The sequence below is a fragment of the Perognathus longimembris genome, chromosome 1, assembly GCF_023159225.1.
Source record: "Perognathus longimembris pacificus isolate PPM17 chromosome 1, ASM2315922v1, whole genome shotgun sequence".
NCBI lineage: Eukaryota > Metazoa > Chordata > Mammalia > Rodentia > Heteromyidae > Perognathus > Perognathus longimembris.
The window spans coordinates 62,032,515-62,056,382 of record NC_063161.1 but is presented as its reverse complement, the minus strand read 5'-3'; the positions used below and the strand labels follow the sequence as shown (position 1 = coordinate 62,056,382).

The 23,868-nt window shown below is 37.3% G+C and overlaps 1 protein-coding gene across 2 annotated transcripts in view; it reads right to left on the bottom strand.

Annotated features, from left to right (window-relative positions):
- Positions 1 to 23,868, bottom strand: part of Slc2a13 (solute carrier family 2 member 13) — a 336,909-nt gene that overhangs the window by 156,358 nt on the left and 156,683 nt on the right. For both annotated transcript variants that reach the window (XM_048366441.1, XM_048366433.1), the window contains exon 4: positions 23,470 to 23,578. In XM_048366441.1, the coding sequence (XP_048222398.1) occupies positions 23,470 to 23,578 (109 nt within the window). The remainder of the gene's footprint in view (positions 1 to 23,469; positions 23,579 to 23,868) is intronic.

Here is a 23,868-nt window from a genome sequence, read left to right as displayed (position 1 = left end):
AAAACAACAACAACAAAAAAAAAAACCAAAAACCAACCAACCAAACAAACAAACAAAAAACAAAAAAACCTGGAAGTGTAGCTATGGCTCAAAGTGGCAGAGCACTAGCCTTGGGTAAAAAAGCTCAAGGACAGCACCCAGGCTCTGAGTTCAAGCCCCAGAAGCAGCACAAAACCGATGTCTAAACTCCTGAAACCTCCTGGGTTGAGAGGCTGATTTGTGATAATCCATTCTTTACCAATGAATAAAGCATTGCTCTTTCCCCCAACACTTCTCTCAGACAGTGGTTGTCTATGGGATGAGTTGCTGAATGTGATTCTCATATGATTATAGATTACAAATATTTTAACATAAATTATAAAAACAATAAGGGCTATAATCTAGCAATTGTGATACTAGACCAGTGGCTCATGCCTATAATCCTAGCTACTTAGGAGACTGAAATCTAGAGAACTGTAATATGAAGCCAGATCAGGCAGAAAAATTTGAGATCCATCTCTAACCAACCAGCAAAATACCAAGCTGAAGATGTTACTCAAGTGGTAGAGCACCAGTTCTAGACAAAAAAGCTGAGCTATACCATGAGTACCCGAGTTCAAGTCCTAGTACTAGTGCACACACACACGCACACACACACACACACACACACACACAGAAAGTGAGTCTTATACTGTATGGATGAATACTGATTCTATCCTGTATGCTGAAATCACAAATATTTGTTCTATCATCATTTGTTGAGGATTTCCTCAATACTTTGCATCTGTCAATTCTCAGTTCATGTTTCAACTCATTACCATTTCTTGGAAAAGGTCATGACCTTGCCATGTATGTCCACTTAGTGCCGTTCATCACAATACAAGTAGTGCATTATAGAATTCCCATGGCAATGTTATTATTATGCTCCAAACAGTAATGCCAATTTTCAAAAGAAATCAGTGTTTTAAAGGTAATTAGACATCTATACTATGTCCAGTGCTCTTTTCAACTTGGAAAGATTTGAATTTTTAACTGGCATAATTTCCCATCACCTGAAATAATTATCTTATGCTATATAGCACAACTAACCTCTGTCTTAGGAATTCATTTACCTACATGTTGGTCCTTTTTAAAAGCTTTTGTGTTTTTAGAGGCTCTACTTCATTTGAAGTCTTTTTTTCTCTCATCTTCAAACTTGAATTATTATTTTTTTTCTTTTTGGTACTGGTGATTGAAGTCAGGGCCTTGAAATTTCTGGAAAATCCCTCTACCACTTAAACCAGCCCCACCAGGCTTTTAGTTTTATGTTTTATAAGGGGTCTCAAGCTTTTGACCTAGCAAGCCTTGAACCATGATCCTACTATTGTCACATCCTGAGTGAAAGTAAATAATTTCTATTGTTTTCATTCTGCTTGCTTTTCCAGTACAAATTCCTAGTTCTAATACTGCATTTTTGCATTGGGCTTTTCTTCAACATTTCTGTTTCTCTAAGGAAGAATAAAAAGAGTATATCTCTTTGAATAAAATTATAACAAGTAATTTTAATAACTATAATAGTAGGCATAATAATAACAACAATCCCTGCCAACAACTGGGTCATTCTGGATTTTCTATACGACACCAATACTTCAATCAATTACTTAACTTACTTAAAACAAAACAATATCATTTCTGAAGAGCAGAATTTTAATTCAATAATGATAGAGGATCCCACAACTTTTAGATATTTCCCATTATATAAATACATAATGTATACCTAGTTTATATACTATATATACATATATATGTAGTTTACCTATTTAGTGATCCTAACCCAGTTGTGCTAGTATATCCTAGGTGGACATTCAGTAGTGAGATAGATTCAAAGTTATGAATGAGGCCCATTTTCTTCCTAGGACATAGATTTGCTGAACTCTTTATTTGGTTAACAACATACTCATAGCACTGAAGCAAAAAATATTTGGAATTTTATGGAGAGCTCAATGTTTATAACAGTAAAGCAAAGTAGAAGAATGTCCCTTATAGCACAAGATATTATTAAACTATTAAAAATAGGCGAAAACAATACCCATTGGCACTTAAATCATTCTTTTCACTCAGAGATGGGCAGTGAAAAGAGTGAAAAATGTTCTTACAAGGTATTGGGGTCCCTTCTTTTTTTTTTTTTTGGCCAGTCCTAGGGCTTGAATTCAGGGCCTGAGCACTGTCCCTGGCTTCTTTTTGCTCAAGGCTAGCACTCTACAACGTGAATCACAGCGCCACTTCCGGCTTTTTCTGTTTATGTGGTGCTGAGGAATAGAACTCAGGGCTTCATGTATGCTAGGCAAGTACTCTACCACTAAGCCATATTCCCAGTTCCCCTTCTGTCATTTTTTATTGTTTTGCCAGTCCTGGGCTTTAGACTCAGGGCTTGAGTACTGTCCCTGGCTTCTTTTTGCTCAAGGCTAGCAATCTACCACTTGAACCACAACACCACTTCTGGTCGTTTTCTATATATGTGGTGCTGAGGAATCGAACCTAGGGCTTCAAGTATATAAGGCAAGCACTCTTGCCAATAAGGCCATATTCCCAGCCCCCTTCTGTCATTTTTTTAAAAGAACATGTTATATATAAATTTCAAGTCCAGAGGCTCAGAAAGACCCAAATCATCTGTAATAGCACATGTCATCAAGGAAGTTGAACAAATTTTCACTATAAAGTTTTAAAGTTCAAATGAGATTTATATATGAAGACTATATCTATAAAAAGGAGAGGAGAAATATGAATATAGTTGCAATGTGATGCAAACAAAACAGTGTTTTGGACATTGTAATGGTATTTGGCATACTTCCTGCTGATAGGTTTATTAACTAAGAGATGGCATGGCAGGTAAACTATCTTTACCACCACAAGATGAATAGAGTTCTAACTTACTAGAAGTTTCATCTACTCACAAAAAAAAATTATTTTGATACTATTTGCTTGAGGAAAGGCTCCCAGATGGTAAAGCAATTCATCAAGGTATCTGCACATAATTTATAATACCTTTCGAATGATAGCATTTGGTTTGTTCACATATAAATAGGATGGTTATATGCTTTGCTCTAGGCATTTTAACAGCTAAGAATCCTGTCACCTTCTTGCCTACAATTCATGCATCATAATGAACTGCACACTAATATTTCCTTCCCATTCTCTGTGAAATACTTCTAGCACACTTTGTAAACATTTTTGAAATCGTAACTCTGCAACGTGACATCTACTTGACACCAAACTACTTCCAATGCTTAAGAATCTTCTTCCTGGTACCAAATAGTCATAGAAGTTCAAAGTAAACTAAAGTAAAACTTAAGTTGTATGAGGGAAAATGTTTCCTGGAAATATTATAAACATCTCAAAGCATAACCTTGACATTTTTTCGAACTTTCTCAAAAATACAACACCCTAAATATAATAATACAAGTTACTAAAGGATTTTCTGATCTATTAAAAGTAATGAAAGTTTTACTATTCCAAATTATGTATTTATTATATGTGGCCTAAATTAAGCAGGGCTTTATCTTTTTCCTCAAAAAAATATCAAACGAGACTATAGTTTTTGAGGGGGAGGGATATAGGGGTTGAAGGTGAGGGCCTCCCGGTTGCTCAGTAGGTAGTCTACCACTTGAGCCATACCCCCAGCCCATTTTGGCTTTATTTTTCAGGTAGACCCTCAAGATTTTGGCTAAGGCCAGCCTAAGACTGTGATCCTCCTACCTATGGACTCCTAGGAGCTAGGATCACAGCTGAGTGCCATAGCATCCAGCTTACTGGTTGAGATTACTAACTTTTTCCCCTGGGATGGACTTGAGCTATACGATCCTTATGGTTTCCGCCTCACCAGGCATGAGCCATCACTATTGTTAACCCAAGAACTGTTTTTATGATGCTATGTCTGGTTTGTCTAAAGTTCAAAGGTTTTTCTGATTTATAAGATACCCAGGAAAACTGAAGGATATACTTTAATTTGGCAAATATATTAAGCTTCACTATGTTCAAAATAACTATGTGCAATACACAAAACATGGTTGTTTTATTTTCATATAGATGGAGCTCTCATGGAATTGGCAAAGTAAAAAGACAAAACGATATGTGTACTAATGCTCCTGGAAAACAGATAATTAAATTAACCAAAATGCTAGACACTTTATACCCAGAGAGGAAAAAAACCACAAACTTAAGGTTAAGCAACACTAATAGTAGCTTTGCTTTGGACCAGTTCTTGCCTAGAAATGTAGTTGAATAATCCCACACATTCATATGAGAGGAGTCTACAATGTTTATATACCCATACTACTTCTAAGATGCAAATTTACTTATTTGAGAGCCTGTCAATCTTCCAATTAGGCTCTGATTTTGCTTTTTGTGTGAGGGGGACCAAGCGCCCTTCTTTTCCTACATAAAGAACAAATAAGCACAAGGAGAATTAATTATCTGTTGCCCAGATAATTGCTCAAAAATGAAAATATAAAAAACTTCCCAAGATATTAAATGCAGAACTTCTTAAAAATGTTTTAATTTCAGAGAGCACTTCATTTATCAACAGGCCTATGTCTTGTCTCAAGATTTTTAAATGATTTATGAAAGATATCTAGTTCAAACCAACAGGCTTATTCCATCTATCTACTTACGTAATGTAAAGTAATAAAGGTTTCAGAAATTTAAAAAATAGACTAGACTATTTGGACAAGGGAAAAAAGATGGAACAGTGGTAAATGACCAAACACAGTAGAATCAAAATCTACTTGTAATGGAAATCTACTGAGAACAAAGAGAATTTGTATGTCTGGAAAAGTTCAAGACTAAGAGGTCCCAACTATCCCAGACAGTAAAATACAAGCATAGGAGCTGGATCCAATGTTTCATGCCTATGATCCTAGCCACTCAGGTTGTTAAGATCTGGAGGATCATAGTTCAAAGTTTAGAACAATCTATCTCTAACTAGAAAAGGCTGGCTGAAGGTGTGGCTCAAGTGCTAGAGCACCAGCCATAAGCAAGCAAGCCAAGCTGAGCCATAGTACAAGGCCCTAAGTTCAAACCTTAGTACTACACTGAGGGAGGCAAAGCCATTGTTTGAAAATCTGCACAATAATCAATTAGTCATATACACTTCGTCTAGAGAAGTTTCCTCAGCCCTAGTTCCCTTACCCTTTTCTTTACTGTCAAAGTGAAGTACAGAGGGGTTACATTTTCATATGTAAGGCAGTGAGTACATTTCTTGTTCAACTTGTTACCTCCTCCCTCATTTTTCCCCCACTGCCCTCCTCCCCTTTTCCCTCTCTCCCCCATGAGTTACACAGTTGGTTTATACCTAATGGTTTTGTAAGACTTGCTTTTGTAATTGTTTGCCTTTTTATCCTTTGTCTCTCGATTTTGGTGGCTTTAGTGTGGCCTTGCTTGTAATCTTTTGGGTAGATGCCCCAAAGGGGGGCTGTTTGGTTGTAGGGGACCTCTATGTTTAGCCTTCTGAGGAACCTCCATACCGCTTTCCAGAGTAGTTAAACAAATTTGCATTCCCACCAATGTAGTATGGTTCCGTTTTGGCCCCATCTCATCCAGCATTTGTTATTTATTGTTAGTTTTTCTGATAATGGACATTCTTACTGGGGTGAGGTGGAATTTCAACGTGGTTTCAATTTGCATTTCCTTTTATGGCCAGTGATACCGAGCACTTCTTCATGTGTCTCTTGGCCATTCTCATTTCCTCTTCAGAGAGCTCTCTTTTTAGGTCTTTAGCCCACTTGTTAAGAGGCCTGTTCGTTCTTTAGAGATTTATTTTGGAGGAATTTGATTCTTTTAGTTCTGCATATATTTTAGATATGAGGCCTTTGTCCGTTGTATGGCTGGTAAAGATCTCCTCCCAATCTGTGTTTCTGTTTATCTTGCAAGCTATGGCCTTTGCCCTGCAGAAGCTCTGCAGTTTGATGCAGTCCCATTTGTCCAACCTTTCTTTGATTTATTGCATTTCTGAGCCTTTATTAAAGAAGTTTTGTCCTGTGTCGTGGAGCCCAAGTGTTTCTCCTATTCCTTCTTATAGTGTTTTCAGGATATCTGATTTTACTTCGAGATCTTTGATCCATTTGGAATTGATTTGGGTGCAGGGTGAGATATAAGGATTTAGTTTTAATTTGTTACAGGTGTTGAACCAGTTTTTCCAGCACCATTTGTTGAAGAGGCTGTCTTTCTTCCATCCTATTTTTTTTAAATCTCCTTCATCAAAGATTTAAGTAGCCATCAATCTTCGGGTTCATTTCTGGGTCTTCAGTGCTCCCTTGCCCTTTTCTACACACAGGGAAGAGATGGGTTTTTATTTTTTGTGTGTCTAGTGACAGAACTCTAAGAGTGAATGAAGCCAAGCGGGTAGGCATGATGGCCAGTACAATGGCAGAGAACAAAAATGAAAATTGATGGTCTAAAGAATTCTGTGACAAATTAAAAATCAAGTCTGAGGTATTATAAGATTATAATAACCTACAGGTTATTTTTCTTCCCATTGAGCTTTTTATGAAGAAACTACTATAAGAAAAAATTTAAAAAGAGAAGGCTGAAAAGAGGACATAGGGTTTCAGAAACTGGGAATCTACCTGGAAGTGAGCAGGAATCAGATCAGAGGAGTGAACAGGGCAATGGGCATAGGACAAAGATCTGAGGTGGGTTTTTCTAAGGTTCCCTATTAGGTATAACTATAGAAAAGTGAGGAAGGTACATAGAGGACCCATTGCCTACGTACCTCTGATCATACAAAATAACATTTGTTGAAATGAACTCCCAGAAATGGAAACAAGAGGTTTTACCTTTGCTGACATTTTTCTTTGCATTTTTCTTGTGTGTTTATCTGTTTTTATTGGGGGGGGGGAGGTATGGGGACATAGAAATGGAGGGACAAAGCGTGAACAAATGTAGAAGTGGAACTCACTAGATATTATATTGAAAATGAACTATACAACTTGTGGATAGGGGTGGGAGGGAAAAATTGGGAGATAGAAAGGGAAGGGTGTCATTGTCCAAAAAGAAATTTACTCTTTACCTGACTTATATAACTGTAACCCCTCTGTACATCACATTTATAATAACAATAAAAAAATTTTAAAGATAGGCTAAACCATTGAAACACGTATGGAAAAGATTAGCAAGAGGCATTTTGCTAATGCATTTGCACTACTGGTGAGCATCTAGTGTTGGCACATTTCTATCCGCCAAAGAATTGGGAAGACAGGAAGTGGGGTGGAGTAGGAGGGAGAGGCTTATTATATCAGCAAACAGAACACATATAGTACCACAAGGAAGGAATCACCACACACTAAGCACATTGCACAATGGTCAACATTATTTTTATAGTCACAATGATGAACAGGACTAAGCCAGAAGCTTGAGATACAATTATATGGGGGCAGGAATGATAGGTGAATATCAATGTGTTTGATGGGGATGGGGAGGAGGGGATTTAACAGAGATATAACTGAAAGTCAATTCAGAATATCAACAATTGAAACTATATGTCTTTGAGTTAAAGTTATAGGTGTTAATACTGAAAGAAATGTCTACCAGAAATGAAAGTAACTGCAAAAGTTGAAGCAGGAGATGGAAGGGTCAGAGAGAATGCTTTCCCAACAAATCTTATAGTATCTTGACATTTGGAAATGGAATACTGTGGTAAAAATTAAATGCAAACTAAAAACATGAAGATATCAAAACAAGTATGAGACTGACCACATGAACTACCTATATTATTAATGAAAGTCAAAATCAGAAAAATAGGCAAATTTGTTTCAATGTGCTTTAATAGATTGATCTTCCAATCCATCAAGTCATCTGATTCAATCTCTACAATTCAAGTAAGTAGCTAGTCAACATTTTCCATCTGGTTGTTTATTCACTATAAACATGTAAGTAGAGTTAGCAACCCAATTTTAATAACCAAATTAATGAACAAATTGGCTAATGAATATGTATTAACAAACACTGTATTTCTGTAGGATTCATGCTGAGAAATTCCATGACTACTTTTCTGATTTTAGAAATCACTTGGCTTCTCAACATATGCATATTAGAGGTAATCATTTATTTACAAATATGGAACTTACTAATAAGTGATACACACGGACATCGTTCTTCCATCAGAATTACATCATCTACTTTCTTCCTCCCCTACATCCTTCTAACCAACCTTTTACCCATTCTGAGACCAGAGAGACAACTACCACCCTATACCAGCACTTAGGGAAGTGTGAGCCTCCTGAGCACTTGGGTCCTTTATTCTACTCTCATCTGAAGTCACTGCTTTAGATGCAGTTGAGGAACATACACCGTGAATCCTGAGTTCCAAGGTGGCAAGTTCTCCTATACCATGGTTTTTCTGGACACATGTACTAGGATCCACACAATTTCTATTCGAAAATGGCTCTCAATTTCTAACTGGACTTTAAGTTTTATCCTTTAAACCAACTAGAAAATCACCAATTAGTAAAGTAGAGAAAAGATTCCCTAAGAGCTAGTGGTAGGGAAAAATAACTTCCCCTAAGAACTACCAGAACATAAACATAGCTAAATGTACTTGCTTGGATTTTGGACTAATTACTAAAATATTATTACAGTTTAAGTGTGTTATCTATAAAATATAATTAGTTGTTTGGATTTTGGACTAATTACTAAAATATTATTATAGCTGTGTTATCTATAAAATATAATTACTAAAATAGTATGTTCACACTTCTTTCTCTATAAAAAGTACTAGCAATTTTATTGAGGTCTATGCATTGAAATCTTATTTTGTTACTTATGGGTTTGTTTTTCTTCCTTCTTCACTAGTTGTTACAAAATTCCTTTTCTCTGAACTGCAAACAAGCCTTGAACATATAACTTGACCATCTGGCCATCCCTTCCTGGGACAAGGTAAAAAACAAACCCAACAGCACTTTTTGGGTGCTTTTTTTTTTTTTTTTGCGGGTCCTGGGACTTGAGACTCAGGGCCTGAGCACTGTCCCTGGCTTCTTTTTGCTCAAGGCTAGCACTCTACCTTGAGCTACAGCACCACTTCCAGATTTTTCTGTTTATGTGGTGCTGAGGAATCGAACCCAGGGCTTCATGCATGCTAGGCAAACATTCTACCTCTAAGCCACATCCCTAGCCCCTCTCAACAGCACTTTTTAACAGCTTTTCTTCCATGATGTTTTCAGGTTTGTGTTTCAACAGGATGAGTGGTGCACAGAAGTGATTCAGATTTTATACTACATTACTCCAGCAACGTGGGAAATAGGAGATTTTTTTCTCTCTCACTTGTTTAATCAGGTGACTGAAGACCTGGAAGACTCAAGTAATTCAAATGAAAGAAGAGTACAATATCACTCCACATCTTTTCTTGACTATCAAAGCAAAGTAAACAAAGAACCCAATGTTTCAAAGAACATCCCATTTAGTTCCCATCTTCTAAAATTTCAGCAAGGCTTACTTTGCTATTTAAAAAGCAAGAAAGAGAGCATGTTCCTCAATGACACATTTAAAAAAAGGAAACAGAATTAACACTTCCCTCAATTTATCACATAACTGATATCTCTAAATGCTTACTCTGTGCTAGACAAAAGTCAAAGAGGTACACATGGAATTAATATACAACCAAACAAATGAGTAAGTACAGGAGGTTGTATGTTTTATGAAGAAAATAACCATTTCACATGATGTCAAGGCCTTACTTGAGTTGGTAACACTTTAATTCAGGCACCTGGGATAACTGACCAGCTACAGGGATAATATGGAAGTAAGTCTTCTGGGAAGAAAGAAAAGCAATGGCAAGTGTCTAACATAAGGAAAGGCTTAGAGGAGAAAGAAATGAAAGTCAGAAGCCAGAGTAGCTAAGTCTCAATAAATAAGGGTAAAGGAAGAGTGGGAGGAGGTGAGGATGGTGAGAAGAAGAGTGCAGGAAAGTGGTAGAGTCTGTGGACTATGTGGAGATGAGTTGATTTAAAGTATGGCAGAAGCCTGTGACAAGTTTGTTTCTCCTGGTGACAGTACTGAAACTTGAACTCAGGGCCTCCTACTCTCATTTGGCCTTTACACTTTAAAGTCAGTAAACCAGCCTTAGGTGTACCACTTGAGCCACATCTCCACTTACAGCATTTTGCTGGTTAGTTAGATAAAAGCCTCACAGATACATTTACCCTGGCTGGCTTTAAACCTCAGTCCTCAGATCTCAGCTTCTTGAGTAGCTACACCTACAAGGTGTGAGCTGCCAGTAACCAGCTCACAAGGTTTTGAATAATGGAGCTTTATGGCCTTACTTAGCACTATTCTGGTTGTTCTGTGGGGGAAAACTTATGGAGGATACGTATCAAAGTAAGACTAGCAAGAAGCTGGTACTGTAGTAATTGATGGCTTGAGTGGGTGGTATTTCTCCTGTGAAGGTAGACCTGTACCTCTGTGCTGTCTGGGAGACACAGTTTTAGAGCTAAGACATGGAAAACTACATGTAGGGAATAAGTAATTCAAGGATCTGGGGCCTCTGTAACAAGACAGACAGAAGAACCAATCAATGAGAAGGTATGAATGAGAAAGAAACACAACTACTCCTGTGAACGGCATGCTTCATCACCCCATCTGCCCTTGGGAAAACTGAGGCTTAAGAATGCCTACATTAGTCACTTCAGGTAATATAAACTGGTCAAGAAACTAGAAGAAATGTGAGTTCAACTTTCTGATGCCAGATAAAATAACAGGGTGGCCATTAGGCTGCATTAACTTATCTCAGTTAATTCTAATATATTACTATATTAGATAGGAATATCTGATTCCACAGTCTTCTACAACTCGGTCTTCCTTAGCTGCTGACTTGCAAGGTGGTGGGAAATGACAGCAGAATCTTCTTAGCCTCAAAGATTAGATAGATAGGTAGGTAGGTAGGTAGGTAGGTAGGTAGGTAGGTAGGTAGGTAGATAGATAGATAGATAGATAGATAGATAGATAGATAGATAGATAGATAGATGATGGACAGATGGACAGTATTGTGATTGAACTCAGGACCTTACACACTTGCTCAGCTAGCACTCACTCTAAATCTTGAATCATGCTTTCATCTCATCTTTTTGTTAATTATTTTGGGAATAAAAGTCTCATAAGGGCTGGGAATGTGGCTTAGTGGCAAAGTGCTGGCTACCATGCATGAGGCCCTGGGTTCAATTCCTCAGTACCACATAAACAAAAGAAAAAAATGGAAGTCTCATAGACTTTTCTTCTCAGGCTGGCCTCAAACATGATCCTTTGGAGAGGCCTCAAATCATGATCCTCCTGAGTAGGTAGGCTTGTAGGCATGAATCACAGGTGCCTAATAATGTTTTTCAATATGACAGTGAGTACTTTACGAATGACCAAGGCTGTTGTTGTAGCCACTAGACTACAGATCCATTCCTAAACTCAGATCAACAAAACTATCAACTCTTATGTCAAAACTGGCCATCCACAGGACATGTATATATCAGGTTCTAAGCAGACTGACCATTCCTTGGAGTAGGTGGCATAAGCTCCTAGGCCGAGGGAAGTAGCAAAAATTGTGGGCACTAGTGTATGGAGTCAACTCTTGAGAAGCAATCAAACCCTTAAAATTTAGACACTGCTGTAGAATTTTTAAAACTACCCACACTAAAGGCAATGTGCCCAGAAGCTGAATTTGGTCCTTACAAACAGTCTTAGATAATTGATTAATTTCTCAAACATACATGGGGTAAGAAGCTGAGAATGTCAGGGAAATTAAAGAGAAATCCTCACAGTAATCCAGAAGGCTGTTAATTCTGTGCAGGAAAGTTTAAACTGCATGCTTAACTCTGCTTTATAAATTTTCAATTTTCTGGCAGTGAGTTTTTCTCAAGAAACGGAAATAGGAAGGAGCCTCATATATTTAGTTCTCTAAATTTCAATACACCCCATAAAAATAAACTCACCAAAATAAATGAAGATGTTCTAGCAAAAGACACTGTTCATTTTTCTCCTGGCCATGGATGACATATCATCATACTACTTGTCTCAGCATGGAGTGGTTTAATAGCATTTGAAATCCTGCAAATTCTATCAGGCACAGGGAACATAATCACAACTTGGACAGAACACACTAACATAGTTCTTTGGCTGTCTCAAGAAAGATAGAACCAAGAGATCTGACTTGAAGGTACTTTCCTTTCTTTCTTTGTGCCAGTCTTTGAGCTTAAACTCAGGGTCTGGTTGCTGTCCTGAGCTTTTGTGCTCGAGGCCAGTGATCTATCACTTGAGCCACAGCTCTACCTTCAGCTTTCTTGGGTAACTAATTGGAGATAAGATTATCAGAGACTTTTCTACTCAGGGTGGCCTCAAATCACAGTCCTCAGATCTCACTCCCTGAGTAGCTAGCATTATAGGCATGAGCCCATGAGCTACCAGTGTCTGGCATGACTTGAATTTTTTTAATCTTCAGGGTTGAAAACCAAACAAAAATCATGGATAGTTTATTCAATACTAGAAATTATACAATGGTTTTCTACAGTTTGCAAGTTGACTGTTCTGTGAGCTGCCCATGGATGAAAGGATTGAATTCTGCTGAAAGCTTTGAGAGCCATTCCGTGATTTTAAGTGAAGATGAGACATGAAGGACAAACTGAGGGAAGAGTTACAGGAGAAAACTCTTCCATTTATAGTATCATCCAGCCCCTTTGCCCCACCTACTTCAGCTAAGAAATAGTCATGTTTATTCTCTTGGGAATTGGAACAATTCCAGTCAACCTACTGTAGCTGATTAGACTTAAAAGTCTTTTATCACCTAGGTTATAGTAACAATATGATTGATATGACTAAAAATAAAGGAAGAAAATAAAGTGAATAGGAGAATAAAGAGAATAGGAAAGAAAAGATGTCCTGTGGACACCAAGGCTGGGTACTAAGTGACTCTCTAACTAAGTGACTCTCTAGTTTCCCCTTTTGGCCAGGACTAGATTTATTTCCAACTTTGAGTGTATGGTAAACTGATCTCTTTCTGAGGTGTGAGTGGGATTTTGTGCTTGTCAGCACAGTGACCACTCACTAAAGTGGATACATTGAACCAAGGATTACAGGGCAAGGGACAGAACTGATGGGATAACAAGGATTCATGTTTGTGCATTTTGAGGTTGGTGATAGTGGGATATATTCAAGCAGAAATGTGCCAGGGTTGGATACAGGTGTGTATGTGTAAGGTTCCATTGTTCCCACACGTACACCTTGACTGCTCTGAGAGCCAGTCAGCTGCATGGTTTTCCTCCAAGCTTGAGTCCAAGCCAGCATCCCAAGAAGGTATTTAATTTGCTGCCCAAAGGGAACTAGGGAACTGACTCTGAGTCCAAATACTCAAAGGAAGCAACTTTTATCCCAAATTCCTTAAACATATGAACTCTAACCCTGACATCCCTGGTTGGGACATACCTAGATACAACAGACTGTCTTCAGGATACATTGCTTCATTCTGTAAGTTCTCTAAGTAACTGCTATGGACTGACTGATCATCCTGGAACTTAGTGCTTCTCTCTATCTCTATCTTTAGCTGGCCTCAATGCAAGACTGTTTGGATCACTCTCTTGTGAGGACCTCTACTCCCTACAAACTTGTTGAGAGAAATTTTAGTTACATAAAAGCATCAAAGAGGGGTTTGTTCTGCTCTGTATTGTGGACTGTTTTATCTTCAGCATGGAGATAGATGATCACTGAAACCATGGTAATAGAAGAGATTGTGAAACAACACCTGGAGAAATCCATCACTAAGCTGCAAATAGAGTGGGAAAAGGTATGAAGCTGACTCAACATGAAATGCTGTGAGGAGGGAAACATTAAAAAAAAAAAAAAAAAAAGAAAAGAAACAATATGGCCAAGTGCTTAGAGCCTGGACAACTGACTCAAGAGAGGATGATGACCGTGAATGTGGGAAGAGAAAAACAGAACTCCCAACATCTTTTAAGCATCTCTTACATGGCTGGGACTTGCGTACCTTGTTATGTCCTCAAAACAGGTTGGTGGAAAAAGAGATTCCAGACATAAGCAGTTCTACCAGGTTAAAATAGTCCACTTGAAATCACCCAGCATGGTGCTATTCTCAAATTTACATATGATTTCAGGGACAAAGTTCCGCTCTATTGAAACAGCAAGTCTATTTCCTGGGTTTCATTTCCTGGATTTCATGCGGTTTCAATATATTAGCACCAGCTTCCTTTATTATTCTTGACTTTCAGTAAAACTAGGAGCCAGATGAAAGAGCAGGCAAGAAAATTATGTCTTGCTGTTTCCTGGAAATGCCAAAACCTGAGTTGCTAACATTTTATAAACCATGGAGATAGATGAACTGCCATTAATTATCACCAAGGCCCTAAAATTCATGATTTGGAATTCATGCCCAAAGTATCTGACAATCTTTTGACAAAAGGTGCAAGTTAAACATGTGGGATAAACTTAGCTTCAGACACTCACCTCTTAATGGAGCAACATTAGCTTTAACATTCCAAGGTCAGTGAGGACTTTTCTCACTGACTTAAATATAAGATGAAAAGACCTTGCTTAATACTAGCAGGGGCAATGCTATTCAAATATCTACAAATTAGAAGAAAAATACTGCCGTGATTCTTTCCTATGAAAACAGAGAGGCAAAAATAGGGCAAATGAGGATCTACAGAGGATACTTTAAATCCTGACCTGACTGAGTAACGATCAAAGAGGATAGGTTAACTGTGGAATGTTTCTGCCTTCCATAAATGTCCAGGGATGTCTAATACTCAAAGCACAGTGAGCAGAGGGTAGTTTACAAGGACTTGGTCCTTTCATGGGCCTAAATGAGGCATTCTATCTTGCTGAATCATGCTAAGAATCTGACAATTCCTGAGTCTCATAGCTGTGGAGTTCACACACCCAGCATAGGTGGATAGGTTTGCATTCATATCTAGACCACATACCAAAAGTTATATTAGAATTTCATGCACATTTATGCCCACAAAAGAAAAATTTTAGAATGTAACAAAAATTATGTGTATTCCCTGCTCTTCATTAACCTGTATTCCTACAGCATATTAACTTGGCTTTTATGAGATGACAGTATAATTATTTGTGTATCTTTCTCCCCTTAGGTAGAACACAGACTTCTCAGTAACAAAAATTATAGCATATGAACCTTTGAACTTACAATAACAATGTGGTAAATTTTGTCTGAAGGCATAAATGGATACTCTAACTTGTTAAGATTTCTGTGACAAGAAAAAAATTATATGTTTATTACACAAAGAAAATAGATGTAAATATTCAAGAAAATATACTCTCACCTTTTTTATCATGCATTTCTCACTTTTACTGCTTAGCCCCCATAATCACTTTTTTGTTTTTTTTTTCATGGAACTGAATTTGCTACAATCATGAAATGTGGCAAGGAAGTGAGTCCCGGACTAAGTTAACTTAAATCTCAAGACACAGATTTTTTTTTTTTTCATTTTTGAGATGGGGCAGTACTAGCATTTGGTCTCAGGCTTTGCTCTTGCTAGGCAAGTAGTCCACCACTTGAGCCACTCCCAGCTCTGTTTTGCCTTAGTTATTTTTTAGATAGGGCCTTTATTGTTGCTGCTACCAAAACCATGATGATCCTGTGCTCAATGGCCTTCTAGACTGCAGAGATGATGAGCACAAGTTATTAAATGATATGAAAGTTCAATTACCTCAAGTGAAAGGTCCCAGAATCTTTGGATAACCATATGTAGTCTTGGGAAATAAATATCTGGTCTAAATATATATGAAACTAAGAATCTAGGACAATGACCAGTGTGCGGTAACTATTGAATAAATCTTTTCAAATTATGATAAACAAAATGTTTCTTTTAAGATGAGAATGAATCATCTGCAATCTTGCAGTTTTGCATCTAAGAAAGGTTGAAAGTATTACTATGTCAAATGTTAGGGCTTTGACTTTGAGCTCACTTTTTTTCTCATTCAAATGCACATTAAAAGTCCATCTACTTTACTCTGTAGGGCATTTGACTGAAGTCAATTAATTGCATGCCCAAAGTTCCAAGACAGACTTGAAAGCAATCTTCTTGACTGTTAAGAGTTCCCATTGGGGCTGGGGATATGGCCTAGTGGCAAGAGTGCCTGCCTCATATACATGAGGCCCTGGGTTCGATTCCCCAGCACCACATATACAGAAAATGGCCAGAAGTGGCGCTGTGGCTCAAGTGGCAGAGTGCTAGCCTTGAGCAAAAAAGAAGCCAGGGACAGTGCTCAGGCCCTGAGTCCAAGGCCCAGGACTGGCAAAAAAATAAAAAATAAATTAAAAAAAAAGAGTTCCCATTGTATTATACTCATCCTAACATTTTCACTTACACAAAAACTTTCATCCAATGAACACAGGGGAAATATACTAATCTTGAAACAGTCAAGAAAGCTAAGAAATTTGTCTTTCAATAAATTCTTCGACCTGGTTAGAACCCTACTGAGGAGATCAAGAGAGGGGATGCATCACTGTAGTGAGCTGCTGGGGTCTACTCATAATACCTTTTTTTCTCTTATTTATTGTCAAACTGATGTACAGAGAGGTTACAGTTTCATACGTTAGGCATTGGATACATTTCTTGTACTGTTTGTTACCTCCTCCCTCATTCCCTCTACTCATAATACTTGATGAGAACTGGAAGCGGGATTACAACCTTAGCCCCAGATCAGATTTAAGAACCTTAAACTCATTCTTTTTCCTTATTTCCTGTCACCATTATTTTCTCTACAATTCCCACCATCTGGCCATGATTGCAAGTGCCTTGCTTCCTGATTGTGTAGTAATATTTTTTTGTACTAAGAGAAATTGTTGATGATAAAATAAGTGAATGGAACAGGTCCAGAAATACTGCACTTAGAAAATTAAATTAATTAAATAGGATTAACAACATAAATGACTCATTCAAATATCGGGCTGGCTTGGCTAAGAAGTCTAGATCAGGGTCATAAAAAAAAAAAAAAAAAAAAAGACTTGTAGCTGGGCACCAGTGGTTCAAGCCTATAATCCTTGCTATTCAATAGGTTCAGATCTAAGGGTACAGCCTGAAGCTAGTTAGGGCAGGAATAACCATGAAGTGCTTACTCCAATAAAAACTACCAAATTGCCAGAAGTGGAGCTGTGGCTCAAGTGGTACAGCACTATCTTTGAGCAAAAGAAGCTCAGGGATAATGCCCAGATCCTGAGTTCCAGACCCAGGACACACACACACACACACACACACACACACACACACACACACACACACACACACACACACCATACACACACATGTACACTTAGCCTTAACTAGGTATCAGAATACTTAAGAATTTGGAGCTGGGAATGTGGCTTAGCAGTAGAGTACTTGCCTAGCATGCATGAAGCCCTGGGTTTGATTCCTTAGCTAGCACCACATAAACAGAAAAGGCTGGAAGTGACACTGTGGCTAAAGAGGTATAGAGTACTAGTCTTGAGCAAAAAAAAAAAGCCAGAGATAGTCCTCAGGCCCTGAGTCCAAGTCCCAGGACTAACAAAAACCAAACCAAACCAAACAAACAAAAACCTTTAAGAATTTGATGAGCTTTATAATTCTTGAGAAGGATGCAGTGTGTGTGTGTGTGTGTGTGTGTGTGTGTGTGTGTGTGTGTGTGTGTGTGTACTGAGGCTGGAACTCAATATCTCACCCTTTCCCACTCACAGCTGGCATTCTATCATTTAAACCATACCTCCACTTCTGGCTTTTTGCCAGCTAACTAGAGATAAAAGAATCTCAGAGATTTGTTTTCCCAGGCTGGCTTCAAAGGCTGCTCCTCAGATCTCAGCCTCCTGAGTTGTTAGGATTATTGACACGAGCCCAGCAAGCTGCACTTCTATTACTAGTTGAGCATCTCAACTTAAAAAATTACAATGAACTGCTCCAAAATCAGAAACTTTCTAAGGACCAACATGTCATCACAAATAGAAAATGTCACACCTGATCTCATGTGCCAGGTAGCAGTCAAAACACAAGTGCACTAAAAATTGTACAAAATTAACTATAGATTAAGTCTCAAGTATATGTAAAACAGTGAAACTCATGCTTGAGTTACAGTACCATATCTAAGACATCTCATACTATATGTGTAAATATACATTCAAAAAATCATGACAAATGTACATATGTGAAGCAGAAAAGTATTTGTTATGACATAACAAGCACATTTCAGAGGATTGCTCAAAGCAGTTTTCTCCTACTTCTTCCTTTTTCTTTGGAAATTTATTGAGATTATAAGAAAGAGTAGCACCATTCATTCATCCATCCATCCATTCATTCATTCATTCAAGGCAGGGTCTTGCTAGAACTCACATAGTAAATTCTTTATGTAGCCCAGACTGACTCACATTCTTCCTGCATCTGCTTGTCAAGTGCCAGCAACTGGTACTTAATGCTCAATAAATGATTGCTATAACATCACTATTTGTAAGAGGTATTTTCCAGACACCTTTGCTCTCTCTGATAGAATCAAAGAAAGAAGTTTCTCTCCTGTATTCAGGTGGGGCAACTGTGGAGAAAACAATGTTCTGTATATTATCACAGCCACTGTCTGTTCCCATTCTTATTGTGACTTGGTTTTTTAAAAAGCAGTGGGAGGAATGGCAAGAAAATGCAAAGAAAAGATGAAACTGGCACCATTACTCTGAAAGAAGAGTGGATTAAAAATAGAAGACTGCGGGCTGGGGATATGGCCTGGTGGCAAGAGTGCTTGCCCCATATACATGAGGCCCTGGGTTCAATTCCCCAGCACCACATATATAGAAAATGGCCAGAAGTGGCGCTGTGACTCAAGTGGCATAGTTAATTTTCCACAGTATCAACTGAATATCATCACTGAATTTGTTCACCCTCTTTCCCTCCATTTCTGTGCCTCCATTTGTTCCCCGCCAATAGACAGATAAAAGACTAAAACAAAAACAAACAGTATCAATACAACTACCACCACAACCAACGATAACATCCATGTTTCCATTTCTTGGAATTCATTTTGATAAACAGTATTAAATGTTCAGAGACATTATGCCTTTGGGTTCTACCCTTCAGTGCTTCAGTCACAACTACTTAGTCTTTCATGGCAAAAACAATGCTATTTTATATCTGTCCAAGATGGACTCATTATATATTTATTAGAACATATACATATATATATGGGGTTTTTTTTACAGGAAGCAAGACAGTAGGGCTGGGTGTAGTGGTATAGGACTGTAACCCCAGTGCAGGAGAGACATGGGTAGGAGGATCTTGGTTTGAGGCTGGCTGGGACAAAAATGTAAGACACTACCTGAAAAAAATAACTAAAGCAAAAAAGGATAAAGGGCAAGCATAATGAAGCATCTGCATAACAAGTGTAATATCCTAGTTCAAACTCCAGTATCACACATGCGTACCAACCAAAATACAAAGGTGCTAATAAATCCACAGAGGACTGGATATATCATCTCTCTTTCCATCTACCTGTTTTCTATCTCTTGTTTTGTTTCTTTCTCTTTCTCTCTCTCCCCCTCTCTCTCTCTCACACACACACACACACACATATACAACATATACACATGAACATATGCATACTGGTTATGCTAAAGACCATGTAGCAAACATCCATTTACTGCAATCATAGATAAATTTTCTTATATGGAAAATTACTACTATTCATCTAGATTTCAGAAAAGACCACAGTAAGAGTTCCTTGGGAGTTTACATTACATTAAGCATCATCTCAGCATTTCTTTCCCTTACACTGACACATGTGACATAGTTACTGGTTTGGCAAGGTACTTCATCTGGTCTACTTCTCTGTGACCAGAAGAGAATAATCTCTTAATCTATTCAGCTGCATACTTGAAGTTATTAAGTAATCACAGGGATATTAGAAAACTGGTTCTCTTCAAAGTTAAATGTAGCATCTGAAGTATGTTTTGGATTCAGTGCAAAGGACCAAGCCCATGATCTTGTGTACACTAAGCAACCATTGTACATCATCACTTGAATTATGACTCTTAAACCCTTGGGATTTTATTTTCTGAGATAGGATCTTGCCACAAATTTCTGCTTGGGCAAGTCTCTACCTGCCTCAACCTCCCAAGTAAATGAGATTATAGGTACAAACCACTATTCCTGGCATTGTATGTCATTATTGCCAGAACTTAGAAATCCTCTGTTCAAAAAGTAGATGAGAAAAGTCTGGGTTGAGATATCAAGAATTAAGTTATTCAAACAGAACATATTTAAAGTAACATGCAGTCAAAACACTTGAGTGCAGAAACAGGAAACTTATTTCAAAATGAGTACCTAGTTCCTTGATTTAGATAGGATATTAAATAGGGTATAAGGATAAGTTATAGTAAGATTACATAACTATGAGTAACCCATCTAATATTTTCCATATAATCATTCTATGAACTTTTCTTGGTGAGAAATACAATTAAAGTATTATTTTAACATGAACATATCTTAGGGCTGGGGATATAGCCTAGTGGCAAGAGTGCCTGCCTCGGATACACGAGGCCCTAGGTTCGATTCCCCACCACCACATATACAGAAAACGGCCAGAAGCGGCGCTGTGGCTCAAGTGGCAGAGTGCTAGCCTTGAGCAGGAAGAAGCCAGGGACAGTGCTCAGGCCCTGAGTCCAAGGCCCAGGACTGGCCAAAAAAACAAAAACAAAAAAACAAACATGAACATATCTTAAATAAGATATATTAATATAATTATTTTAAAATTATCTGAGGTACAAAGACTTTAGTGTGAAATTTGCTTATTTCAATTTATTGGGGTTAAGTTAGAATAATGAAGAGGACTACATACTTCATTTCAGATTAAAAGGGAAAAGGCTAGAGAGATTAACATTTTATGCTGTTATAATGATGAAATAAGCATAAAAATAGAATCATAACCAAGCAATACTCTTAAAATTAAGAAAAACAGTAATATTTCCAACTATAATCCACAAACTTTAAGGTCTAATACAGAGACTAGTTTAAACTAAAAGTAAAATTTCTGAAGGTGTATACTAAATCCTAAGCACAAATGAAATGAGCATGATACACACATGCAGACTAGAGCAAGAGGGAGAAGACACCTACCATATGACAGTACCATACCAGTCATTTCCTGTCCTGATCATAAACAGTACTACAATCTCTCATGATGACACTGAAGTTTTATATTCTGTCTGAAATTATGTACTTTGAATCACCAACAGTTTTTTGACCCAGTTATACTGTTTGCATATCTAACTCCCTAACTTCTGGACACTAATATCACATCAAACATCTTCAGGTGACTGACTTGGTATTTGGCATCCCATACCCAATGCATGTTGAACCATCATTTATTTTATCATTCTATTTTACATCATTAAAACTCAGTAGCAAGCAAAAAGTCCATCACAATATTACATATAACACATGTAGCTCATGATGAACAAGGCTTATTACTGGCTCCACAAATCTTAAGGAATATTAGGATTCGTAAATCACTTGATCTCTGTGAAAAGCTTGTGGATTTAAAGATTCTTTTAAGTACTAGTATTTAGTGAGTATTCATCACTAAATAGTGAAAAAGCTCTTATAATTTATACTGGATATCACAAATTGGCTATGGTAATAATTTTAACTAGGAACCTAATAGCATCCACCATATACTTCAGAGTTGGCTGTGTTTGTGATCCCTGTTTAAGAGGATTATGAGTCATATAAAAATTCTTCATTCCTAGGCTTTTGAGGGGCAGTCCTGGTTTTGAACTAAAGACTTCAAGCTAACTGGGCAGAAGCTCTACAACTTGACCACATCCTTGGCCCCTTTCTATGCTTGGAAGTTTAAATGCTTGTAAGTTTTAAGTACTTCCACTTGGAAATGCTTCGAGTGTCTATACTCAAATAAAAAAACATAGAACAATTATTTCGAAGTATTTACAGAAACAGAACACACATCAGGGTGGTCAGCTAGAATACTGATACTGTGTTATTACTGCATGGAATCATTTGAAAGGTCATTGCTGGCTCTGTTATATTTCTATAGTGTCACTACCGTGAGGGAGGGTATGACATCTCAGAACAGGGCAGAATGTGTCACACAGAGAAAACAAACAAACATACCTGGCATTATGCCAAAAGTTGGGACTTCACAGAATTGAGAAAGGCAAGGAAAAAATGAAAGTAGTAACAGAAGAAGGGGGAAGAAAACATTAAAAAAAATACAGTCTAGGAAATTATAGTCTGACATTCCTGTTATAGCCTTAGCAAATCTTGACATAATCTAATGGGACATTGGTTTCTAACCTTTATTTTGTAATAAATATTTTCACCAATTGATTCTTCTTAAATGATCACTATTTAACGATATAGAGTTGTTTTTAAAGGAAAGTATCAAAGTTGCAAATACAAATGGCTTGCCAGGAAATATTTAATTTTATATAATTTCTATTTTACTGATGAGAAATTTTAACCAACAGGTAGGCTTTGCGTTTCATCCAATGAATGGCTTCTCAGAAAACTAACGAGGGACTGGGAGAGATAAGGGAGAACTATGGAAAGGATGACACTGATCAAGATGTACTGTACTCATAGTTATGTGAGTAGAAACCATTTGTGTAACAAAAGATAATAAAGTAAAATTTTAAGTTAAAAAAGTATAAATGAAGAAAAAAATGCTACCATGAAATCTAGCAACTCTCTTCTGGTTACAGATGCAAAGGAAAAAAGTCAATAACTTGAAGAGACAAAAAAATGAAAGAATCACACACACTCACACACACACACACACACACACACACACACACACACACACACACACAAATGAATGGCCTTCTCTACCCTGCCTTCTTTTATCTAGGATCTTAAATCTACTCTGTAGAGATACAGAAGTCCTGTAGAATGCTCTCCCAATTTTAAGTTCTATATTTAACCGAGTTTATATAACGTGTTTCCTCCCAGGACCTATATATATATTGTTAAGACCAAGGACCAAGGCTACATTCTATCCTAGTAATAGTGTATCTGGTACAAAACAGGCTTTAATACTGAATGAACAAAACATAATTATTCACTATACCCTCATCACAGAGAATACTTTCACAATTACTCTGGAAAGTAGGAAGTACCAGACTATTTTTGTCTTCTCTATCCCTTCCATTCAATCACCCATAATTTCTGACAATGCAAGATGACTTCCTTCAAACCACTACTGAGAAATGGTTTATAAAAATTACATATTCGTTCATAATATACAGAAGTACTGGATGGAATAAGAAAAATTATTTGAAACAAATCCAACTATATAACCAATGCAATAGATTACCTCTTTCTAAGTTACAAACAATAGGATTTTAAATATCCTAAGGCATATCACCAAAGGAGACTCCTATTCACTCAATAATAACTAAATCACTATTGCTTTTTCCGTGTAAAATAATCCTTTTAAAATCTTTTCAGTAAAAAGCCAGAAAGAAATACATACATGATGGTGTTAATGCCTGAGAGCTGTTGGAACATTTGTAGGCCACAACCCACAATTAAAGCTCGGCGAGTTGGGGGATAGCTCAGCATTCTGCAGATCACAGGTCCAGCTTTTTTTAAAGAAAGAAAGAAAAAAATGACACATCTATTACTTTTAGCTTTCATAGGAATTGTTCCCATTAGGATAAATTTCCCCAAATCTGTAAAATCAACATTACTAGGCATTTAAAAATAGAACAATATACTTTTACTAAAACCTAGATGCAATTGTATTATTCCTAAAGCAGACCAGTTTTGGTTAAAACACTGTAATAGCAAAGTGAGAGAATTCAAGTTAAAAGTTTATAGGAATAAGGAAAACTACATAGCTGAAACTGTCAAAAATTGTTCTGCCTTAAAT